Raw genomic sequence first — 22,187 nt, 5'->3', positions numbered from 1 at the left:
GGGAAGAATCGACTCATTTGGGCTAGTCTCTGCGCTGATGTAGCTGCCTTCATAGTGGCCTGTTCCGTCTGTGCTATGAGCAAGACACCACAACACCTTCCAGTGGGCCTCCTACAACCCATACCCAATGGAGAGAGGCCTTGGACCCACCTGTTTATGGATCTTATTGTGAAGTTACCCAACTCCCAGGGCAACACAGTTATCCTTATGGTGGTTGACAGGTTCTCGAAAATGTGACATTGCATTCCACTTAAGAAGTTGCCCACATCCAAAGAACTGGCATCCATTTTTGCTCGGGAGACCTTTCGATTACATGGGCTACCTAAGGTTTTCGTCTCGGACAGGGGTAGCCAGTTTGTATCCAGGTTTTGGCGAGCCTTTTGTGCACAGTTAGAAATTCAGCTTTCCTTCTCCTCTGCGTATCACACATATGTGATATGTGGTCCAATGGGGCCCCAGAATGAGCCAACCAAGCCTTGGAGCAGTTTCTACACTGCTATATTTCTGACCACCATAACAACTTGTCAGACCTCCTACCTTGGGGGGAGTTTGCTCACAATAGTGCCATCAATACTGCTTCCCGATTGTCCTCAAAGAATTCCTGCATTAGAGGAGCATCTCCGTGATCTTCGTTTCACTTGGGTGCATGTCCAGGAGTCCTTGTGACGTTCCAGTGAGAGGTACAGACTCCATGCTGACTGCCGACGCCTACCTGCACCTTCCTACCAGGTTGGGGAGAGGGTCTGGCTGTCATCTCGTAATCTCTGACTTCGTGTTCCCTCACTGAAACTGGCACCACGATTTATTGGGCCTTTCCGTATTCTACGTAGGATCAACCCAGTGGCATATTTTGAATGCTTTAATGTCTCCTTATTGAAATCTTTGGTGTGCTACTTCACCACCTCGGTACCATGTCCTTGCCCGGTGCAGGTCGAGAACCATGAGGAGTATGAGATACAATTGATCACTGACTCCCGTAGGTTCCATGGGTGCATACAGTACCTGGTTCATTGGAGATGGTACAGTCTGAAGGAATGCTCTTGGGTCTCATCCTCGGATGTACATCCTCCTGTCGTCCTCTGTGCTTTTCCCCTCAAACCTGATGCTCCTCCAAGGGGTAGGGGTCATTGAGGAGGCGGTACTGTACTGGGCTCCCAGTCCTTCCTTCTCTGTGCTCAGGTTGCTCAGCTGTCGGTTAACTGCCAGAACTCATTGTTCCACAGTGGCTCACCTGTTGTTCATTCCCTGTTCATCAGTCAAGCCCACAGCCAGCCCCTCCGGGCTATTTAAACTACCTGGTTCATTTCATCAATTTCCTTCGCCTTGGTCAAACATATCTAGAGACTCTCTGCTGTGTTCCTGTTGAAGACTTGCCTGGCTGACGTCCCTTCTGGTTTCTGATCATGTCTGGTGCCTCTGACTATACTGATCTCTGGCTCCCTGATTTCCTGGCTTGTTCTGACTACCCAATTTGGCTACCGAACCCTGGCTATGTTTTGACTATGTTTACCAGTTGTACCATTTTTTAAAAGGTGTGATTTTTACTGCATTTTCTGTCTCCGTCTGTTTCATGGTTCCTGACAATTCCTCATGGGTAATACTTTTTCTATCACTTGTCCTTCCCTTTTAGATTATAAGCTTTCAGGAGCAGGGCCCTCCTAATCCTCTTGTATTGAATTGAATTAAATTGCATTTTATCTCGACTGTTTCCGTTGACATTGTAAAGTTCTGTGCAAACTGTTGGTTCTATATAAATTCTGTATAATAATTTCCTCAATTTAATATTTGTAAACCTGTATGAAATGGAAAATTCCTATCTGATACCTACCAACAGTTTCCTTTCTTGCTGCCTCACCATGTCACCACTACTATGCTGAGCCTCACCCACAGCTGACATGCCGATAACATATCCAACATTCCAAGCTACCTGCAAGGGAAATAGATCTGACCTAGTGAGGCCCCACTAAAGGAAAATTTAGTATTTGGTAGAAATATTCCAGTAGTCCCACAGTCACCACAACTGGGAACTGAGTGGCTGCTGCTGCTAAGGATCTACTTTACTAAACAGGAGAAATGGCAGAATTTGAGACTTTACCTCCAAACTTGGCATGTGTGGCAGCTGCCACATCCATTTTGGTTGTGCTCATGTTCAAGTGTTCTGAGAAGACCGCTTCATTGCTCTGCAGATCGCCTCTCCTGGGGCGTCTGCTGCTGAAGCCCATGATGTCAGCATACCTCTTGAAGCATGTGCTTTAAGATCTGGAGGATCTTTTCTAGAATGTTGTAGGCCAACCTGATGATTCGAAGAAGCCATGATGTGATCGTTCTTGCGGATGCTGGCTGACCTTTCTTTGTGTCTGCTGACAGGATAAGACATTTTTTTCTAGGTAATTTGAGATTAGACTTCTTTGATACAACATGTGCTGTTGATGCTTTTCCTCTGTATTAGGGTTAGGGGGGAAAAAAGGAAGGAGACCATTCCATATATATATCCTTAAAACTCCATGATAAACGTATTCCCCGTAATTAAAAGAAGAAGCACTTCAAACAGCTGTTCAGATTTCATGTACTTATGAAAGGAAGCATAATAAAGCCATAGCAATACAATTTAGTACATGCTCAAGATCTCCCCACATTTCCTTTATCTAGACCAGGGGTCCTCAAACTACGGCCCGCGGGCCACATGCGGCCCGCCGAGGTCATTTATCCGGCCCACCCCACCCAGGGCCGGATTCCTGACAGGCCAGGCTCGGGCCGGGGCCAGGTCGGCTCGGCTTGGGCAGGTCCACTCTGCTTCAGGAGGGAGCATATCCACTCCGCTCAAGCCGCCTCCCCCACCCCAGTAATGGAGGGCTCCGTGTGTCGCGCTGCATGCTGGGAAGTGTAGTTTCCAGCACAGTCCCGCGCGATTCACAGCATAGATTCACGTCTTCCTCACGCAGACAGGAGGCACGGAGGGTGACATCGAGAGCGGAGGCTTCAGGCAACAGCCTGCTAACAAGTGAGGACCCCTGTCCACCCCACTGTCCCCCTGTCCATCCCACTGTCCACCCCTCTGTCCCCCTGTCCACCCCTCTGTCCCCCTGTCCATCCCACTGTCCCCCTGTCCACCCCTCTGTCCCCCTGTCCATCCCACTGTCCCCCTGTCCATCCCTCTGTCCCCCTGTCCATCCCACTGTCCCCCTGTCCACCCCTCTGTCCCCCTGTCCATCCCACTGTCCCCCTGTCCATCCCTCTGTCCCCCTGTCCATCCCACTGTCCACTCCTCTGTCCCCCTGTCCATCCCACTGTCCCCCTGTCCATCCCACTGTCCCCCTGTCCACCCCTCTGTCCCCCTGTCCACCCCTCTGTCCCCCTGTCCACCCCTCTGTCCCCCTGTCCACCCCTCTGTCCCCCTGTCCACCCCTCTGTCCCCCTGTCCATCCCTCTGTCCCCCTGTCCATCCCACTGTCCCCCTGTCCATCCCACTGTCCCCCTGTCCATCCCTCCATCCCTCTGTCCCCCTGTCCATCCCACTGTCCCCCTGTCCATCCCACTGTCCCCCTGTCCATCCCACTGTCCCCCTGTCCACCCCTCTGTCCCCCTGTCCACCCCACTGTCCCCCTGTCCACCCCACTGTCCCCCTGTCCACCCCACTGTCCCCCTGTCCACCCCACTGTCCCCCTGTCCACCCCACTGTCCCCCTGTCCACCCCTCTGTCCCCCTGTCCACCCCTCTGTCCCCCTGTCCACCCCACTGTCCCCCTGTCCATCCCTCTGTCTCCCTGTCCACCCCACTGTCCACCCCACTGTCCCCCTGTCCATCCCACTGTCTCCCTGTCCATCCCACTGTCCCCCTGTCCACCCCACTGTCCCCCTGTCCACCCCTCTGTCCCCCTGTCCACCCCTCTGTCCCCCTGTCCATCCCTCTGTCCCCCTGTCCATCCCACTGTCCACCCCTCTGTCCCCCTGTCCATCCCACTGTCCCCCTGTCCACCCCTCTGTCCCCCTGTCCATCCCACTGTCCCCCTGTCCACCCCTCTGTCCACCCCACTGTCCCCCTGTCCACCCCTCTGTCCCCCTGTCCACCCCTCTGTCCCCCTGTCCACCCCACTGTCCCCCTGTCCACCCCACTGTCCCCCTGTCCACCCCACTGTCCCCCTGTCCATCCCACTGTCCCCCTGTCCATCCCACTGTCCCCCTGTCCACCCCTCTGTCCCCCTGTCCATCCCTCTGTCCCCCTGTCCATCCCTCTGTCCCCCTGTCCATCCCCTCTGTCCCCCTGTCCATCCCTCTGTCCCCCTGTCCATCCCTCTGTCCCCCTGTCCATCCCTCTGTCCCCCTGTCCATCCCTCTGTCTCCCTGTCCATCCCTCTGTCTCCCTGTCCATCCCACTGTCCCCCTGTCCACCCCACTGTCCCCCTGTCCACCCCTCTGTCCCTCTGTCCACCCCTCTGTCCCCCTGTCCACCTAGGGTTGCCACATCATCCCTTTAATCCAGGACACATATTAATTACACAGGTTCTGAGGCTGATTTAATGCAGATAAGGCACCAAGTGAGTTTAATTACCACCTTAATCAGCCACAGAAACTGTGTAATTAATTTGTGTCCTGGATTAAAGGGATGATGTGGCAACTATATGTCCACCCCTCTGTCCCCCTGTCCACCCCACTGTCCCCCTGTCCACCCCTCTGTCCCCCTGTCCACCCCACTGTCCCCCTGTCCACCCCTCTGTCCCCCTGTCCATCCCACTGTCCCCCTGTCCACCCCTCTGTCCCCCTGTCCACCCCACTGTCCCCCTGTCCACCCCTCTGTCCCCCTGTCCACCCCTCTGTCCCCCTGTCCACCCCACTGTCCCCCTGTCCACCCCACTGTCCCCCTGTCCACCCCACTGTCCCCCTGTCCATCCCACTGTCCCCCTGTCCATCCCCCTGTCCACCCCTCTGTCCCCCTGTCCACCCCTCTGTCCCCCTGTCCACCCCTCTGTCCCCCTGTCCATCCCTCTGTCCCCCTGTCCATCCCTCTGTCCCCCTGTCCATCCCTCTGTCCCCCTGTCCATCCCTCTGTCCCCCTGTCCATCCCTCTGTCTCCCTGTCCATCCCACTGTCCCCCTGTCCACCCCACTGTCACCCTGTCCACCCCTCTGTCCCTCTGTCCACCCCTCTGTCCCCCTGTCCACCTAGGGTTGCCACATCATCCCTTAAATCCAGGACACATATTAATTACACAGGTTCTGAGGCTGATTTAATGCAGATAAGGCACCAAGTGAGTTTAATTACCACCTTAATCAGCCACAGAAACTGTGTAATTAATTTGTGTCCTGGATTAAAGGGATGATGTGGCAACTATATGTCCACCCCTCTGTCCCCCTGTCCACCCCACTGTCCCCCTGTCTACCCCTCTGTCCCCCTGTCCACCCCACTGTCCATCCCTCTGTCCCCCTGTCCACCCCACTGTCCCCCTGTCCACCCCCCTGTCCACCCCACTGTCCCCCTGTCCACCCCACTATCCCCCTGTCCACCCCTCTGTCCACCTGTCCACCCCTCTGTCCATCCCTCTGTCCCCCTGTCCATCCCTCTGTCCCCCTGTCCATCCCCTCTGTCCCCCCCTCTGTCCATCCCCTCTGTCCACCCCTCTGTCCATCCCACTGTCCCCTTGTCCACCCCACTGTCCCCCTGTCCACCCCTCTGTCCCCCTGTCCACCCCTCTGTCCACCCCACTGTCCCCCTGTCCACCCCTCTGTCCACCCCTCTGTCCCCCTGTCCATCCCTCTGTCCCCCTGTCCACCCCACTGCCCCCCCACCCCCTCTGTCCCCCTGTCCACCCCTCTGTCCATCCCACTGTCCCCCTGTCCATCCCTCTGTCCCCCTGTTCATCCCCTATATATATTATTATTTATTATTCATTCTTTTATTCTTTTGCACTACAAAAAACATGTGTGCATAGGAATTTAGGAATTAGTTCATATTTTTTTTATACTATAGTGCGGCCCCCCAACAGTCTGAGGGACCGTGAACTGGCCCCCTGTCTAAAAAGTTTGAGGACCCCTGATCTAGACAAACTGACCACTACAAGCACCATTTACGTTTTCATTAGACAAGGGTGGATATCCAGGAAGAACTACAGCTATTAACAAACATCAATAACACATGGATAGATATGGAAAAGAAGCTTTAACTGGTATGAGGACATTTTGGTATGAGGTGAACATGATTGTAGTACATGCACAAGATCTCCTCACAGTTCATATACCGAGACAGAAGCAGACCCCAGCTTACAAGCACCATATACATTTTCATTAGATCAGGGAGGAGATCCAGGCAAAAAGTACAGCAAATAACTAACATCAATACACAATCATAGATACCAGTGAAAAAAAAAAACACCTTCAGTTGGCATGCAGTTACTCTGTATCAGATGGATGTGGGAAAAGACCCTTTTATTGGGTGGGTGTTTACCCCAAAATGTTATGATTCCCTCCTCCACCTGATCCTGAGTGTCCACATGCCAGCTGAATGTTCTTTCTGGCATCTATCCACGTATATTGATGTTTGCTAATTGCTGTACCTTTTGCCTGGATCTCTTCTCTGGGGGCAAAGAAGTATATCAAGAGCTGATAATTGGAACTGGATAATGTAACTGGAGCCTATCAGTTTTATTGTTGGGCATCCTAGTGTCTGAAAGACTTTGATCAAGCACTTCATGACCATTCCTTTGCATCTGGAAAATTGTGACCCAGAGAACCCACAAGTGAGTTGTTCACTACTGGAATGTGGGTTGCTGGTATTTAAGTGATTTTCTGCCCACTGAAACATCAATGCTGATTCAGATCGCAAGTTCCTCTTTTTCGATTTATTTAAGAAGCAGCCTTGGTGTTGTCTAGCCACTTGCCGACCGCTGCACGCCGATATACGTCGGCACAATGGCAGTGGTGGGCAAATGGGCGTACCTGTACGTCCCCTTTAATTGGGGCTAGCGGGCGTGCGTGCGCCCACTGCGTAAAGCGTGACCATGCCCGCGGGACCTGCAAACTAGATGTCCGCCGGTGTCCCGGCGATCATGTCACGGAGCCGCAGAACAGGGAGATGCCTATGTAAACAAGGCATTTTCCTGTTCTGCCTAGTGACATGACAAAGATCACTGCTCCCTGTCATCGGGAGCAGTGATCGATGTCATGTGAGTGGTAGCCCCCCCCCTTCCCCCACAGTTAGAATCGCTCCCTAGGACAAACCTAACCCCTTGATCGCCCCTAATGTTTAACTTCTTCCCTGCCATTGTCATTACACAGTAATCAATGCATTTTTATGGCACTGATCGCTTTATAAATGACAATGGTCCCAAAATAGTGTCAAAAGTGTCCGATGTGTCCGCCATAATGTCGCAGTCATGATAAAAATCGCAGATCGCCGCCATTACTAATAAAAAAAAAAAGGAATAATAAAAATGCCATAAAACTATCCCCTATTTTGTAGACGCTATAACTTTTGCGCACACCAATTAATATACACTTATTGCAATTTTTTTTTTTTACCAAAAATATGTAGAAGAATACATATCGGCCTAAACTGAGGAAAAAAATAGTTTTTTTATATATTTTTGGGGGATATTTATTATAGCAAAAAGTAAAAATAATAGCTTTTTTTTTTTAAATTGTCGCTCTTTTTTTGTTTATAGCGCAAAAAATAAAAACCGCAGAGGTGATCAAATACCACTAAAAGAAAGCTCTATTTGTGGGAAAAAAAAGGACGTCAATTTTGTTTGGGTGCAACGCCGCACGACCGCGCAATTGTCAGTTAAAGCGACGCAGTGCCGAATCGCAAAAAGTACTCTGGTCAGGAAGGGGGTAAAATCTTCCGGGGCTGAAGCGGCTAGCTTGTAATTTTACTTGTTTCCTTTGCAGAATAGGATGAAAATGCTGATTGGCACGAAAGGCTGCTCTCTCATTTCAAGGACATTGGAGGATGTGTTTGGGGGTGTACCCATTTTGCCAGTGTTTGATCGAGGCACTGAGCCCTACAGCACTGGGAACTGGTGTCAGAGGTAGCTGTAATACAGTCTCCTGGGTTGAGGTACCTTCTCTCAAACAAATTGGACTATAGAGTGCACCATGTCAGGTTGTTTTTCACCTGATCCACAATCCATATAGGCTGAGCAAGTGTCTTTCTGTCCCACTGATGCAGAATTGGAATAGTAGCTGCTAGAACCCGCAGTAGATATAGACCCTGCTGGGCTGGCAGGAAGGAATGACACTTCATTCTTTCAATATTCTGAAGAATCACAGTTACCTTCTGTGGAGGAAGATACTCCTTTTACCACTGTATCGAATTGCACTCCCAGGTATACTACATTTTGCATAGATTCTAGCTGGTCCTTGTTTACCAGCCTCCTGAATCTGGACAAATATTAAAGTGTCTGATCTCTTTTGGCCAGAACTTCTTCTTTCAACCTTCCTACTACCAGGAGGTTGTCCAGGTAACGATAAACTGGGACTCCTGATACCCAGATCACGGCTACCAAAGCAAAAGGACTTTCATAAATGTTCTTAGGGCAGTGGCAATCCCGAAAGGTGCACAGCAGAACTGGAACTTAAAGCGGAGTTCCACACAAAAATGGAACTTCCGCTTTTCGGAACCCTCCCCCCCTCTGGTGTCACATTTGGCACCTTTCAGGGGGGAGGGGGGTGCAGATACCTGTCTAAGACAGGTATTTGCACCCACTTCCGGCATAGACTCCCATGGGAGTCTACGCCTCTTCCCGTCCCCACCGCGCTGTCTCCTGGGAAACACACAGCTCCCAGGAGAGAGCGGGGACCACTTGGGATGCGCAGCGCGACTCGTGCATGCGCAGTAGGGAACCGGGAAGTGAAGCCGCAATGCTTCACTTCCTGATTCCCTCACCTAGGATGGCGGCGGCAGCTGCCGAGAACCGAGCGGGTTCTCGGCGTCGCCTGCCGACATCGCTGGACCCTGGGACAGGTAAGTGGCCATGTATTAAAAGTCAGCAGCTGCAGTATTTGTAGCTGCTGGCTTTTAATATTTATTTTTTTTGGCGGTGTGGGTGGACCCCCCGCTTTAAGACAGAAAAGCACCCTAAAGGCCTATGGACAGTAGCCAATCCTTTTTGCAAACAGCTTTTGTTATCGTCTGGATCAATTTCATTTTGAAAGACTTGTTGTCTAGTTCTGTATTTTGTGCATACACCTCAATCATTGTGGTAGTATGGACATATACATATCTAGATCTGTGAGATCTTACAACAAAGAGGTAGTTCCATCCACAATACACATTTATTAATAGGGTTACATAATATATACAAATTACACACCAGACAGTATTTACAGCACAATGTACAGTGTAGGTCCACTGGCTTACATGATATTTACAAATTACTCACAGAACCATATATACAATACAATACAATATAAGATGCAAGTATAGAGTTAGATTACCTGTTAACTTCAGGTCAGCCCATGGTGACTGCTGTCTGTTCCCACACCAAAGAGTGAGTTAGCTTGGTCACAAAGCATTATATCCCCCCCTCCTTTCTGTAGTGTGGCTAATATAATTCTCCCTAATTGGTCACTGTACCTAGTAAATGTATATTGGGCACAGCCTGAGTGGATGAGTCAAAGAAGGCTGTTGTTTACTACCCAGGTGAGATGTTATCAGGGAAAACAAAAGGCTAACTTTTTGAAGTTGAACTAATTACAGTAACCCCAACACAACACTCAGTATTTTAAATATATTTCCCTCTAACTTAAATATATTTCTAATTGCAATATTTTACAGCGATTAATGGAGATTTCACATAAACTCATAAGGCAACAGACTTTACATGCAGGAAGAGATTGAGCCATCTTGTTTCTAACACTGGCCTGTAGCTCCCAACCCCTTTGGCACAAGGAATAGAATTAAATAAAATCAGGATTTTTCTTCTTGTCGTGGAACCAGAATTACTTGACGCTGAGTAGAGAAGCTGGTGACTTGGGTACTATGGTTGTGTCAAAAAGCTCTTTTGGCAGAAAAGTTTTGAACTGTAAGAGCGGATTTGCCCCAATCATTTTGATCCCTCCAGAGTGCTGCCAAAAGGATTCTTGCTATCATAAGCGATGGAACATAGGCCCATGTTAGAGGAAGGGCCCAACATCCATGGTCTCAGCCATAAAGTTCATCTCATCATTATGGAACGCAGCGTGGTTCTAATGCCGTGTACACGCGGTCGGAATTTCCGACAAAAAAAGTCCGATGGGAGCTTTTGGTTGGATAATCCAACCATGTGTATGCCCCATCGGACTTTTTCTGTCGGCATTTCTGATGGACTTATATAGAGAACATGCTCTAAATTTTTCCGTCGGAAATGCCAACAGAGCTTGTCTCGTTGGCAAGTCCGACTGTGTGTACGCGGCATAAGGGTGCTTTTAAATAGTTCTGCAGAATAAATAATTTTTCAAGGTTTTTTTTTTTTTTGTATCTGTCCCTTATCCCTCTTATTTTTATTCTCTTCAAATCCTAAACAGCAGCTTGTGAATTCATTTTTTCTATCTGTGAAATGTTTGCTTTGTGCTATTCATTATGTATGTTGTATACATACTGGATGGTGTCTGATTTATTTTGTCATTTGCCAGCTATAACATTACAAAGAAGTGGATGCTGAGGAAGCTTTTTGAAGCAAAACGTGTCAATCCCACCTTCTTTAATTAAAGTGATTGTAAAGCCTTGTTTTTGTTTTTTTTTAAATAACAAACATATCATACTTGCCTCCAATGTGCAGCTCGCTTTGCACAGAGTGGCACCGATCCTTGATTTCTGGGGTCCCTCAGCGGCTCTTGCGGCTCCTCCCCACATCAGGTAACTCCCTAGGAGAAGCGCTCTCCCGGGGGGTCCATAGACACGAATGCCGGACTCGGCCCCCCCCGCGTCATTGGATTTGATTGACAGCAGCGGGAGCCAATGGCTGCGCTGCTATCAATCTATCCAATCAAGTGCCGAGAACAGCGCGTCCTCGCCGCTGGAAATTCCAGGGCTTAGGTGAGGTCGGTCACTGACAGAAGTTTTTTCACCTTAATGCATAGGATGCATTAAGGTGAAAAAACACTAGGGTTTACAACCCCTTTAATTTCCAGATGCACAGTTATGATATTGGATTGTAGCTGATGACACATGTTTTTCTATCTGATTGTTTGATAACCTCAATAAAACTACATATTTAATTTTGTTATCTTTTTTTGGATTGTGTGGCACATACAAATACCCCCTTTTCCCATTTTCCCTCCTGTTTCTCCTTTGGGGGCATATGGGAAGTTTATATTATTTCTTCAAGTCTGTGTTTACTCGTATGTTCATGACCTCATTGAAAGTTGCTGCATTATCTAGCAATACGGTGACATTAGGGATGCGTTTTTTTTTTTAATTTCCCATTGTTTCCATGGAAATAAGCTGCATTTAATGCACTCATAGGCATGTGGGATTATAGGGTGCCAGGTTTATATCAGTCTGCACATCTGGTACAACAACTGTTCATAAATTGGTTGTCCCTTTCCTGGGTAGAAAGTGACACATATACCTGTATAACATCAAACAACTGCAACTGCAGAGGGCAACATTCATCTTAGTTTTACCTGTTTGGTCCCAGCATTTGGAAAGTGAGGATTAGCAGAGGTTGGAGACTTATACCAAGTGCATCCTTTTAAAAATATGCTACAGTAATAGTTTTTTAACTTTTAGAATAATTATTTGTATATGTTTTTGAACTGTTTATAAATAGCAATGTGATGCGGACCTAATGCTGCTTTTCCTTCCTTCTAGAAAGCCCGTTACTGTTTCCTTCCTATATAGAAAAGTCACTTCATTTTGTGAAACGGCAGATGGAAGCTGTTATTGATAGATGCCTGGCAAAACCTGCCGTAAGTCACTGTTTCTATGTATTCTGTGCTTTTGTTGAAATTTGATGCAACATACCAAAGTTTTAAATTGTTTTGCAGGATGTTATAGGGAAATCTATTCAACAAAAATTGTGCATTCCTCTTTATCATGCATCCAAAAGGTAAGTTTGGATATATATTTTCTTCTAATTACATAACGTATTTGGCAGCTCAGGAAATTACAAAAAACAAATAATCAGATTGTGCAATTATGCTTTGCAAATAAATATTTATGGGGGAACTGAACTCTATACTGATTGTTGATCTGATGACTGGTGAGGAAATATAACAGAAGATGCAAGAGAGTTTTATAAAGCACACATCCATAAAATGTATGCTGCAAAAGTAGGGTGGTTATGCACTGCATATCCTAGGGTGCAACTTCTTCTACAGTAGTAGCAGAGGAGTAACATCACTAATTTGTCCGTTTATGAAACTGTGAACAGCGGTGATCCCTAGGATCGCCGCTGATCTCAGTTCATTAATGGCCCCGCCCCTAATTCCGCCCCTAAACATGCCCTCATAAATTCTCTCATGAAATGACACTTAAATGTTTTATGCAGAATTGTTACAAAATTAAATATTAACAACAACTTTATTAGTGCCCCTCAGCACAGCCTCACCTGTGCCCACCATTGCAGCCTCACCTGTGCCCACCATTGCAGCCTCACCTGTGCCCACCATTGCAGCCTCACCTGTGCCCACCATTGCAGCCTGACTGTGCCCACCATTGCAGGCTGACTGTGCCCACCATTGCAGGCTGACTGTGCCCACCATTGCAGGCTGACTGTGCCCACCATTGCAGGCAGACTGTGCCCACCATTGCAGCCTCACTGTACCCACCTTTGCAGCCTCACTGTACCCACCTTTGCAGCCTCACTGTGCCCACCATTGCAGCCTCACTGTGCCCACCATTGCAGCCACACTGTGCCCACCATTGCAGCACAGTAGTGCCCACCATTGCAGCCTCACTGTACCCACCTTTGCAGCCTCATTGTGCCAACCATTGCAGCCACAGTTGCCCACCATTGCAGCCTTGCTGTGCCCATCATTGCAGCCTTGCCTTGTCTTGCCAGAGGAGGAGAGAGGGCAGCCGGATCATGACTGAGGGAAGAGCTGAGCCGCGGAATCACAGAGCGCGGATAGCCTGCTGTAACAGCTTACATTACAATTGCCTCCGCTCTGCTCGCTGTCACACACAGCCACGCCTCATTCTGACCCTGCGCCTATGATAGACATCCCAGCATTGGATCCGCTTTCTGTCTATCACAGGCGTGGAGTCATGAGGAGGCGGGGCTGTGTGTGACAGCACGCAGAGCGGAGGCAATTGTAATGTAAGCTGTTACAGCGGGCTATCTGCGCTCTGTGATCCCACAGCTCTCCTCTTCCTCCATGCTCTCTTCCTCCGGGCGATCAACCCCGCCCGCCGACGCTACTCGCCCGCCCCCGCTCCCAAGCAGCCCAGCTCCTCGCCAGCCCTCATTTTCCACTCGCATCATCCCCCGATCATCTCCACACACTGAGAATCTGTAACTGACTGACACAGAAACGGCCAGTTTATGAAGCTGCGATCTCAGCACTTCACTGGCGACCTGTGTCAGAATTCACCCTCCCAGATTCACCAGCTCAGAGGTAGTGAATCAGGGAGAGAAGAGAGAATGCCGGGGGAAGACTTGTGACTTTGTCTTTCCTCAATCAAACCTCCCAAGACAGTAACCATGTCTATTGTGTGTGTGTGTATATTTTTTATATATAGGTGTGTGGCTTTCCTAATCAAGTCCAGTCAGTATAATCAAACACAGCTGGACTCAAATGAAGGTGTAGAACCATCTCAAGGATGATCAGAAGAAATGGACAGCACCTGAGTTAAATATATGAGTGTCACAGCAAAGGGTCTGAATACTTAGGACCATGTGATATTTCAGTTTTTCCTTTTTAATAAATTTGCAAAAATGTCAACAATTCTGTGTTTTTCTGTCAATATGGGGTGCTGTGTGTACATTAATGAGGAAAAAAAATGAACCTAAATGATTTCAGCAAATGGCTGCAATATAACAAAGAGTGAAACATTTAAGGGGGTCTGAATACTTTCCGTCCCTACTGTATATGTGTGGATGTGTTCAATTTAAGGAAATTGTCTCTAATTTGCCTTCATTTGGTAAAAACACATGTAACGTTTTAAAGAAAATCCATAGGATTGAAGCGAGTGATGAGACATGGAATCTTTGTACATGTGGATCTGAAATAAATTATCTTAATCGTAGAGTACATGATGCAGGCTTTAGAGTATTCGTAGATCCTGGGTTATAGGCTTGTACCTTTCAGATGACTGGACACTAGCAGAACTTTTGAGGACTCACCTCCTAGGTGCCTCCTCTATAACCATATTTTACTCCAAGAGTCCTGAGTTTATTGCAATTGTCCTAAGGTGACGGACCTCTTCTTCCCTAAGGAGAAATCACTTGCTATCAGCAAGTTAGAGGCACCTCCATGGGGACCTCATTAGCACCAGTGTATACCTGCCTTGATTTGGGACTCTGGGAAATACAGGTCTATGTGGAGGCTATGTACCACAGCCATGTTTGTTTATGCTTAGAAGGACATTTCAAGAGCAGCAAACACAATCCTGCATGCTTCAAGCCACTCTACTAGGTCTCTGAAGCAGGGCATCCCAACTGACCAAAAAATTCAACAAAACTAACCTAACGGACCTAATGATTGCTATAGATGGGTAGCCAGAGCTATAGATGGGTAGCCAGAGCCATGTATAAGCGATTACTTGCACTGAATTCTTTGGAAAAGCCATGCAAGGTTAGTAAAAAGAATGTATCTATGCACGACAGAGAGCCAGTTCTGATGGGTATGCAATATGACTCAAACTGGCAACAACTGAAACAGAGTCTAACAAAACATTGGCGTTTTTTACATATATGTCTGAAAATAGCAGTAAGTATGGTTCCTTATCCACAATTAGTGGCCAGACTAGCTGGAAATTTGCCTGACCATCTGGTCCATTCTGAGTTTATTTTGAAACTCCAGAGATCCTGTCTCATGGATTTTCCCAGGATAAGGGAATTTATTCATGTGGCCAATGCCAGTTATGTTCTTTTGTACATAAGCATAAGGATTGTAGCAACAGGTGGATCAAGAAAATAATTGATTAACCAATTTATGAGCTGTGCAGCGAGCAGCGTAATCTGCTTGTTGAAGTGTCTGTGCTAAAAATGTTAAGTTGGAAAGAAAAAACATCATCTGAGTAGTTAACCAATTAAGGAACATTGGGAAAAAAGGAAAATTAGAGCTCTTTGGCACAGCACTTTATTCAACACCATAAGGGTGCACTAAAAGGGGCAGAGTAAAGGGCACCTATATATCAAACATTCATCAGGAAGAGGAGACTTAAAAATGATTCTCCAACAAAATGAGAAAGTGTGGATATACAAAGTACACTGTTTGAATACAGCATGCAACCTTTAGGTCTTGTGATTGAAAGGATGACCTATAACTTCTAATTCTTTCAACTTTTTGGATCCTCAAAGCAAATTTTTGAAAAAGTTAAGAATAATGTTCCTTTGGCGTGTAGTGCTGCCATAACTGCCCTGTCATCTCTGTCAGTCTGGTGTGTTTTTGAATACTTTATTGCTTAACATGGTTAGGTAAAACAGAGGACGTTGGGCAATTTGCTTAGAAAGGTGAATAAAGGAAGATGCAGACTTAACCACTTCAGCCCCGGAAGAATTTACCCCCTTCCTGACCAGAGCACTTTTTGCGATTCGGCACTGTGTCACTTTAACTGACAATTGCGCGGTGGTGCGATGTTGTACCCAAACAAAATTGACGTCCTTTTTTTCCCACAAATAGAGCTTTCTTTTGATAGTATTTGATTGCCTCTGCGGTTTTTATTTTTTGCGCTATAAACAAAAAAAGAGCGTCAATTTTGAAAAAAACGCATTATTTATTTTTTACTTTTTGCTATAATAAACATCCCCCAAAAATATATAAAAAAAAACATTTTTTTTCCTCAGTTTAGGCTGATATGTATTCTTCTACATATGTTTGGTAAAAAAAATCGCAATAAGCATAAATTGATTGGTTTGCGCAAAAGTTATAGCGTCTACAAAATAGGTGATAGATTTATAGCATTTTTATTATTATTATTTTTTTTTTACTAGTAATGGCGGCAATCTGCGATTTTTTTCGTGACTACGACATTATGGCGGACACATCGGACAATTTTGACACATTTTTGGTACCATTGGCATTGATTACTGTAAAAATGTCACTGGCCGTGAAGGGGTTAACACTAGGGGGCACTCGGGGGGTTAATTGTGTTCCCTGGGAGGTGATTCTAACTGAAGGGAAAGGGGACTGACTGGCGGAAGTGACGGAACGTGGTTCCTAGCTAATAGGAACACACGATCTGTCACTCCTGTCAGAACAGGGAAGTGTGTGCTTACACACACTCGTTCCTGTTCTGTCTCTCCTGCTCACGATCGATCGTGGCCGGCGGTCATTGCGACCGTTGGCCACGAGCATCGGCAGATGATTACTTTAATAGGATAGGATTAAAAACACAAGATGATAAAAGATGCATGCTCGTCAAAGTAAAGTGCAGTTTTGACGAGCATGCATCTTCTATCATCTTGTGTTTTTAATCTTATCCTATTAAAGTCATCATTTTAATACTACACTCAGGTCGGCGCCTCCCCCTCCCTGTTTTTTTTGCTTACTTGTCTTGCAGAGTTTTGGACACACTCTGAAGGGTGGCTGCCTTCCTTTTTAACCCTTAATACCCCTTTCTTTTCCAACCACCCAACTTATGGATACATCACTATCCAGCTATTACAGCCACAGACTATACCCCTAAGGATTACTCTATTTGGAGCGCCAGATAACACTGACTATACTGCTGACCACTGTTGTTAGACCCAGCTATGGGGGAACAGTTACATTTATCACATTTATCATTGAGACCCCAAAAGTATGTGAAAGGGATTGCTCACACTTGCCGCTGCTACTAATGCCAATTAGATTTCTTTCCTGGAATTAGAATGAGGGGATAATAAACAGGCATTTGATTAGAGGATGTAAAACAAACGAATTAGTGAAGCGCACTGGATAGTGCAGGTAAAACAATAAAAAAAAAAAATATTCACAAAAGCTGATAGTTGTCATCACAGAGCAAGAATCATAGCAAACGTGACTCGCTCCCTGTGTAACAGGCAGCATTCAGGGTAGCGGAAAAGTGTGTGATTTTTTTTTTTTTTGTTTTATTTACACATGGATTACTTATAGCAGTGAATTTTATTGCTATAAGCAAGCATTTTACCGAAATTAAACTGATTCATTCAGTTTGTTTTGTTGTGATTAGCTGTGATTGGTCAGAGCTAATCACATAGTACAGATGGGCTGTGATTGGCCTGTCTGTACCATGTGATCACATTGACTAATCACAGCTAGCAACATACAGTGCCTTGCAAAAGTATTCACCCCCCTTGGCATTTTTCGTATTTTGTTGCCTCACAACCTGGAATTAACATGGATTGTTTGAGGATTTGCATCATTTAATTTACAGAACTTTGAAGATTTTTTTGTTTTTTTTTATTGTGAAGCAAACAACAAATAGGACAAAATAACAGAAAAAGTCAGTGTGCATACGGTAACTATTTACTCCTCTAAAGTCAATACTTTGTAGAGCCACCTTTTGTGGCTATCACAGCTCCAAGTCACTTTGGATAAGTCTCTATGAGCTTGCCACATCTTACCACTGGGATTTTTGCCAATTCCTCCTTGCAAAACTGCTCCAGCTCCTTCAAGTTGGATGGTTTGCACTTGTGAACAGCAATCTTTAAGTCTGACCACAGATTTTCTATTGGATTGAGGTCTGGGCTTTGACTAGGCCATTCCAACACATTTACATTTTTCCCCTTAAACAATCCGTGTTGCTTTAGCAGTGTGTTTGGGGTCATTGTTCTGCTGGAAGGTGAACCTCTGTCCTAGACTCAAATCACACACAGAGTGGTACAGGTTTTGCTCAAGAATATCCCTGTATTTAGCACCATCCATCTTTCCTTCAACTCTGACCAGTTTCCCAGTCCCGACTGCTGAAATGAGCTTTTTGGGTGATGTGATGCGTTGGGTTTGGGCCAGACATAGCGTTTTCTTTGAACAGTACAACAAGAAAGCAAATACTGTTGCGCACAGGTGTGTTGATTAGGTAATCCAAGGATCAGAATGGACAACAGCTTTCAGCCTTGCTGCCCTCCAGGATAGGGATATCCTAGTGATAGACAAAAGCAACGAAAAGAGGGCGCACCAGCCTAGTGCATTATCCTTTAGTATATTTATTCAAAAAGTATAAATAAAAACTACTCACAAAAGTCGAAAGAAAATCGCGCTTAAAACAGTCTTTAGCGTATAGCAGTCTGTCCACTGGTAGCAGTCTCCAAGTCCTAGAGAGGGGACATACGAACCACTTCTGGCTTACGCGTCTCGAAGGTTAAACCTTCGTCATCAGAGGCTCTGATGAAGAAGGTTTAACCTTCGAAACGCGTAAGCCAGAAGCGGTTCCTATGTCCCCTCTCTAGGACTCGAAGACTGCTACCAGAGGACAGACTGCTATACGCTAAAGACTGTTTTAAGCGCAATTTTCTTTCGACTTTTGTGAGTAGTTTTTATTTATACTTTTTGAATAAATATACTAAAGGATAATGCACTAGGCTGGTGCGCCCTCTTTTCGTTGCTTTTATAGTGTTTTCTTTGATGGCCAAAAAGTTCAATTTCTTTTAATTACTTTATTTTTATTGTTCTTCAAATATCAAAAAGAGAACATACAACTACATTAAATATCATATAACATTTCAAAGTACAAAAAAAAAAAAAAACTGTTATTATTTTATCTGCCCTATCCCACCCACCCTCCCACACACCACTCAATTATTAGTTATGCATATATTTTTGTTAGTCACATGGCCAAAAGGGGTAAGGGGGAAACCATCTCCCTGGACAGGAGAAATATAAAAGAGAAAAACTTCCAAGACCACGTAGGGGCGGGGAGCAAGAACAAGGGAGTGGCAAAGAGCGAGAGAGAGTCTCTCGCCATCCCCCTATCGGGGGTACTCCATCTCGTCCAGCCAAGGCCTCCACAATCTTTCAAACTTATTATAATTACCCTGCCTAATACATATCGCCCTCTCGCTCCAAACCATTGAATTAATGGTCTCGACCCAGCTCTCCACTGTCGGGGGAGTCTGTGCCTGCCATTTCTGTGCTATTAATTTCCTCGCCTGAAACAGGCATCTTAACACTACTTCAATGGCACCAGTCGGGGCACTACCTTCTTCTAGGCTTCCTAATATGCAGGTCTTGACCTCTGGTTCTAATGTGGTTCCAAAAGTTTTATTCATCCTAGCTACTATCTCCGCCCAGTATCTAAATAGCTTAGGACATTTCCACACCATATGGATCAGATCTCCTGACGCCTTACATCTGGGGCACTCATCATTTTGTCTCCTTCCAAATGTAAACATTTTTTGGGGGGTATAATAGACTCTATGGATTAGGAACAAATGGGATACCTTCTGCGAAGGAGAAATCGAGACCAAGTCTCCTTGTTCTAAGATGCTATCCCATTGTTCCGTAGTCATTGCCCCCACATCTCTCTCCCACCCCACTTTACTCCTGGATGGCCCCACACAACTTATTATTCTAGCCCCCAATCTAGCATACAACTCAGAGATTAAACCTTTAGTTGCGACTGGTTTAATTATTTTTAGAAGTGTGGGGATCTGAGTCCATTCAATGGTTTGTGACCTAAACTGTGCTTGGATGGCGTGCCTAATCTGCAGGTATTTATAAAATGCCTTATTTGATATATTAAATTCCCGTCTTAAGTCCTCAAATGTCTTCATGAGATTGCCCTCATATAATTGAACCAATCGGTTAATACCCTGCCTCTCACATTCCCTGGGCCTCTCTATACCCCTTACTTCCGCCAAATTTTTATTGTCCCATAAAGGGGTGTATTCTGTTACCCCATTATATCCCATTAATGCCTTCGTTACCTGCAATACTTTACTAACTAATTGTATCGTTGGGCATCTATGAATAAATGAGTCTGCCTCTAACACCTCTACCAGTACACTATGTGGGGCCCCCGTTATCATTTTATTGCAAGGGTTCCCCCCTCCCCCCTCCCAGGTCAGCACAGCCCATTAAATGTTGTAACTGGGATTCCAGAAAATATGATCTCGGATGTGGGACCGCCATACCCCCTTCTTTAATCGGTAATTGCATGGTTCGCAATCCAATCCTAAATTGGCCCTTCCTCCAAATTAGTTCCCTAAAAAGGGATTCTATTCTCTTGAACCACTTCTGACCTATCCAAATGGGAGAGTTATGGAACAAGTATAGAATCTGCGGTAGCCATATCATCTTTATTAAATTACAACGCCCTGCCACAGATAGAGGGAGTCGGATCCAAATATCTCTCCTTTGCTTTAATTTAAGTAATAGTGGGACTAAATTATCATTAATGTACTGGTTTATATCGCTCGTAATCCAGACCCCAAGATATTTCAGTTTGGGGAGCTTCAGGCAATATCTGATTACCAAGTGGGTCAACCGGTAACAAAGCCGATTTCTCCCAGTTGATAACCAGACCTGAAAATTGCTCAAATTCATCAACCATTTGTATTACTGTATTTAATCACTTCAATACCAGGCACTTAGACACCTTCCCACCCAGGCCAATTTTCAGCTTTCAGAGCTGTCGCAATTTGAATGACAATTGCGCAGTCATACAACACTGTACCCAAACAAATTTTTTATCATTTTGTTCCCACAAATAGAGCTTTCTTTTGGTGGCATTTGATCACCTCTGCGGTTTTTATTTTTTGCGCAACAAATAAAAAAAGACTGAAAATTTTGAAAAAAAACAAGTTTTTCTTTGTGGAAAAAGGGGGAGACACTTAGAGAAATGGGGTAGAAGGGGCTGCGCACCCCAACAGATGCATAGAAAAAATTACACGTAATATGAAAATGTTTATGCATATATGTAAATCTCTTGTTTTACCTGGTGCTTCTTTGAAAGATTGTGATATATGTTTACATCTTCACAGATGTTAGTCATCTGTCCTCTGAAGAAGACCCATCGGGGTCGAAACGCGTCAGGACTTTAATGCTAATGCAATATAATTTGATCTTGTTGCTTGGGACACACTGTATTGTATGAGATACTGGATTGTATACCATTGTATACTGGATTGTACATTGTTGCCGGCTTCCCCCTTCTTTTAACTACTTTTGTACCACAGCTCATGTCTTGACTTTTAATGTCTGAAACCACCAATATGTTTTACATTTTTTGTACTAATAAAAACCTTATTTGATTACCCCATTACCTTTTTGAAGTACATATCATTGGCTGCATTAAAGCCCCGGTTCAGGGGTTTTTTTTGTGTGTTTTTTCTAAGTTTTTCTTTGTTTCTGTTAAAATTTTTTGTAAATAAGTAAGTTTTCTTCTTCAGTGACGGGTACTGATATGGCTGCACTGATGGGCACTGATACGGCAGCACTGATGGGCACCGATGAGGTGGCACTGATGAGGTGGCACTGACGGGCACTGATGATGGGCACTGATAGGCGGCACTGTTGGGCACTGATAGGTGGCACTGATAGGTGGCACTGGTATGCGGCACTGATGGGCACTGATAGGTGGCACCGATGGGCACTCGTAGGTGGCATTGATTGGTACTTATGGGTGGCACTGATAGGTGGCACTGATGGGCACTGATAGGTGGGCACTGATGGGCACTGACAGGTGGCACTGATGACACTGATTGGTAGCACAGATAAAACTGATTGCTGGCATTCCTGGGCAGAACTGAAACATAATGGTGCCAATCAGTGCCCATTTGTGGGCACTAGCACAGATTGAGCACATTGGGCACATGTGGATGGCCATGGGGTACATACCTGGCCATCCACATGTTGCCCCTTCCCTGGTGGTCCTAGTGGCAATCCCTGGTGGTCCAGTGTGGTGATCTGAGGGGGGGCTGTGCTGATAAACAATCAGCACAGACCCCCCTGTCAGGAGAGCCGCCGATCGGCTCTCCTCTACTCGCGTCTGTCAGATGCGAGTGAGGAAAAGCCAATCATCGGCTCTTCCTATTGACATCGTGATCATCCGTGATTGGACACGGCTGATCACGTGGTAAAGACACCTGTCCACCGATCGCCGCGATGCGCGCCGCGGCATTTTTTCCTGCTGGACGTCATATGACGCCCA

General features: G+C 46.0%; 1 protein-coding gene across 3 annotated transcripts in view; it reads left to right on the top strand.

Annotated features, from left to right (window-relative positions):
• The window catches only part of ANAPC4 (anaphase promoting complex subunit 4), a 170,924-nt gene that overhangs the window by 119,789 nt on the left and 28,948 nt on the right, over positions 1-22,187 (top strand). For all 3 annotated transcript variants that reach the window (XM_073602472.1, XM_073602470.1, XM_073602471.1), the window contains exons 22-23: positions 11,784-11,881; positions 11,960-12,021. In XM_073602472.1, coding sequence (XP_073458573.1) covers positions 11,784-11,881; positions 11,960-12,021 — 160 coding nt within the window. The remainder of the gene's footprint in view (positions 1-11,783; positions 11,882-11,959; positions 12,022-22,187) is intronic.

This window comes from Aquarana catesbeiana, linkage group LG10 (genome assembly GCF_042186555.1).
Source record: "Aquarana catesbeiana isolate 2022-GZ linkage group LG10, ASM4218655v1, whole genome shotgun sequence".
NCBI lineage: Eukaryota > Metazoa > Chordata > Amphibia > Anura > Ranidae > Aquarana > Aquarana catesbeiana.
This window is presented reverse-complemented; position numbering and strand designations above follow the sequence as displayed.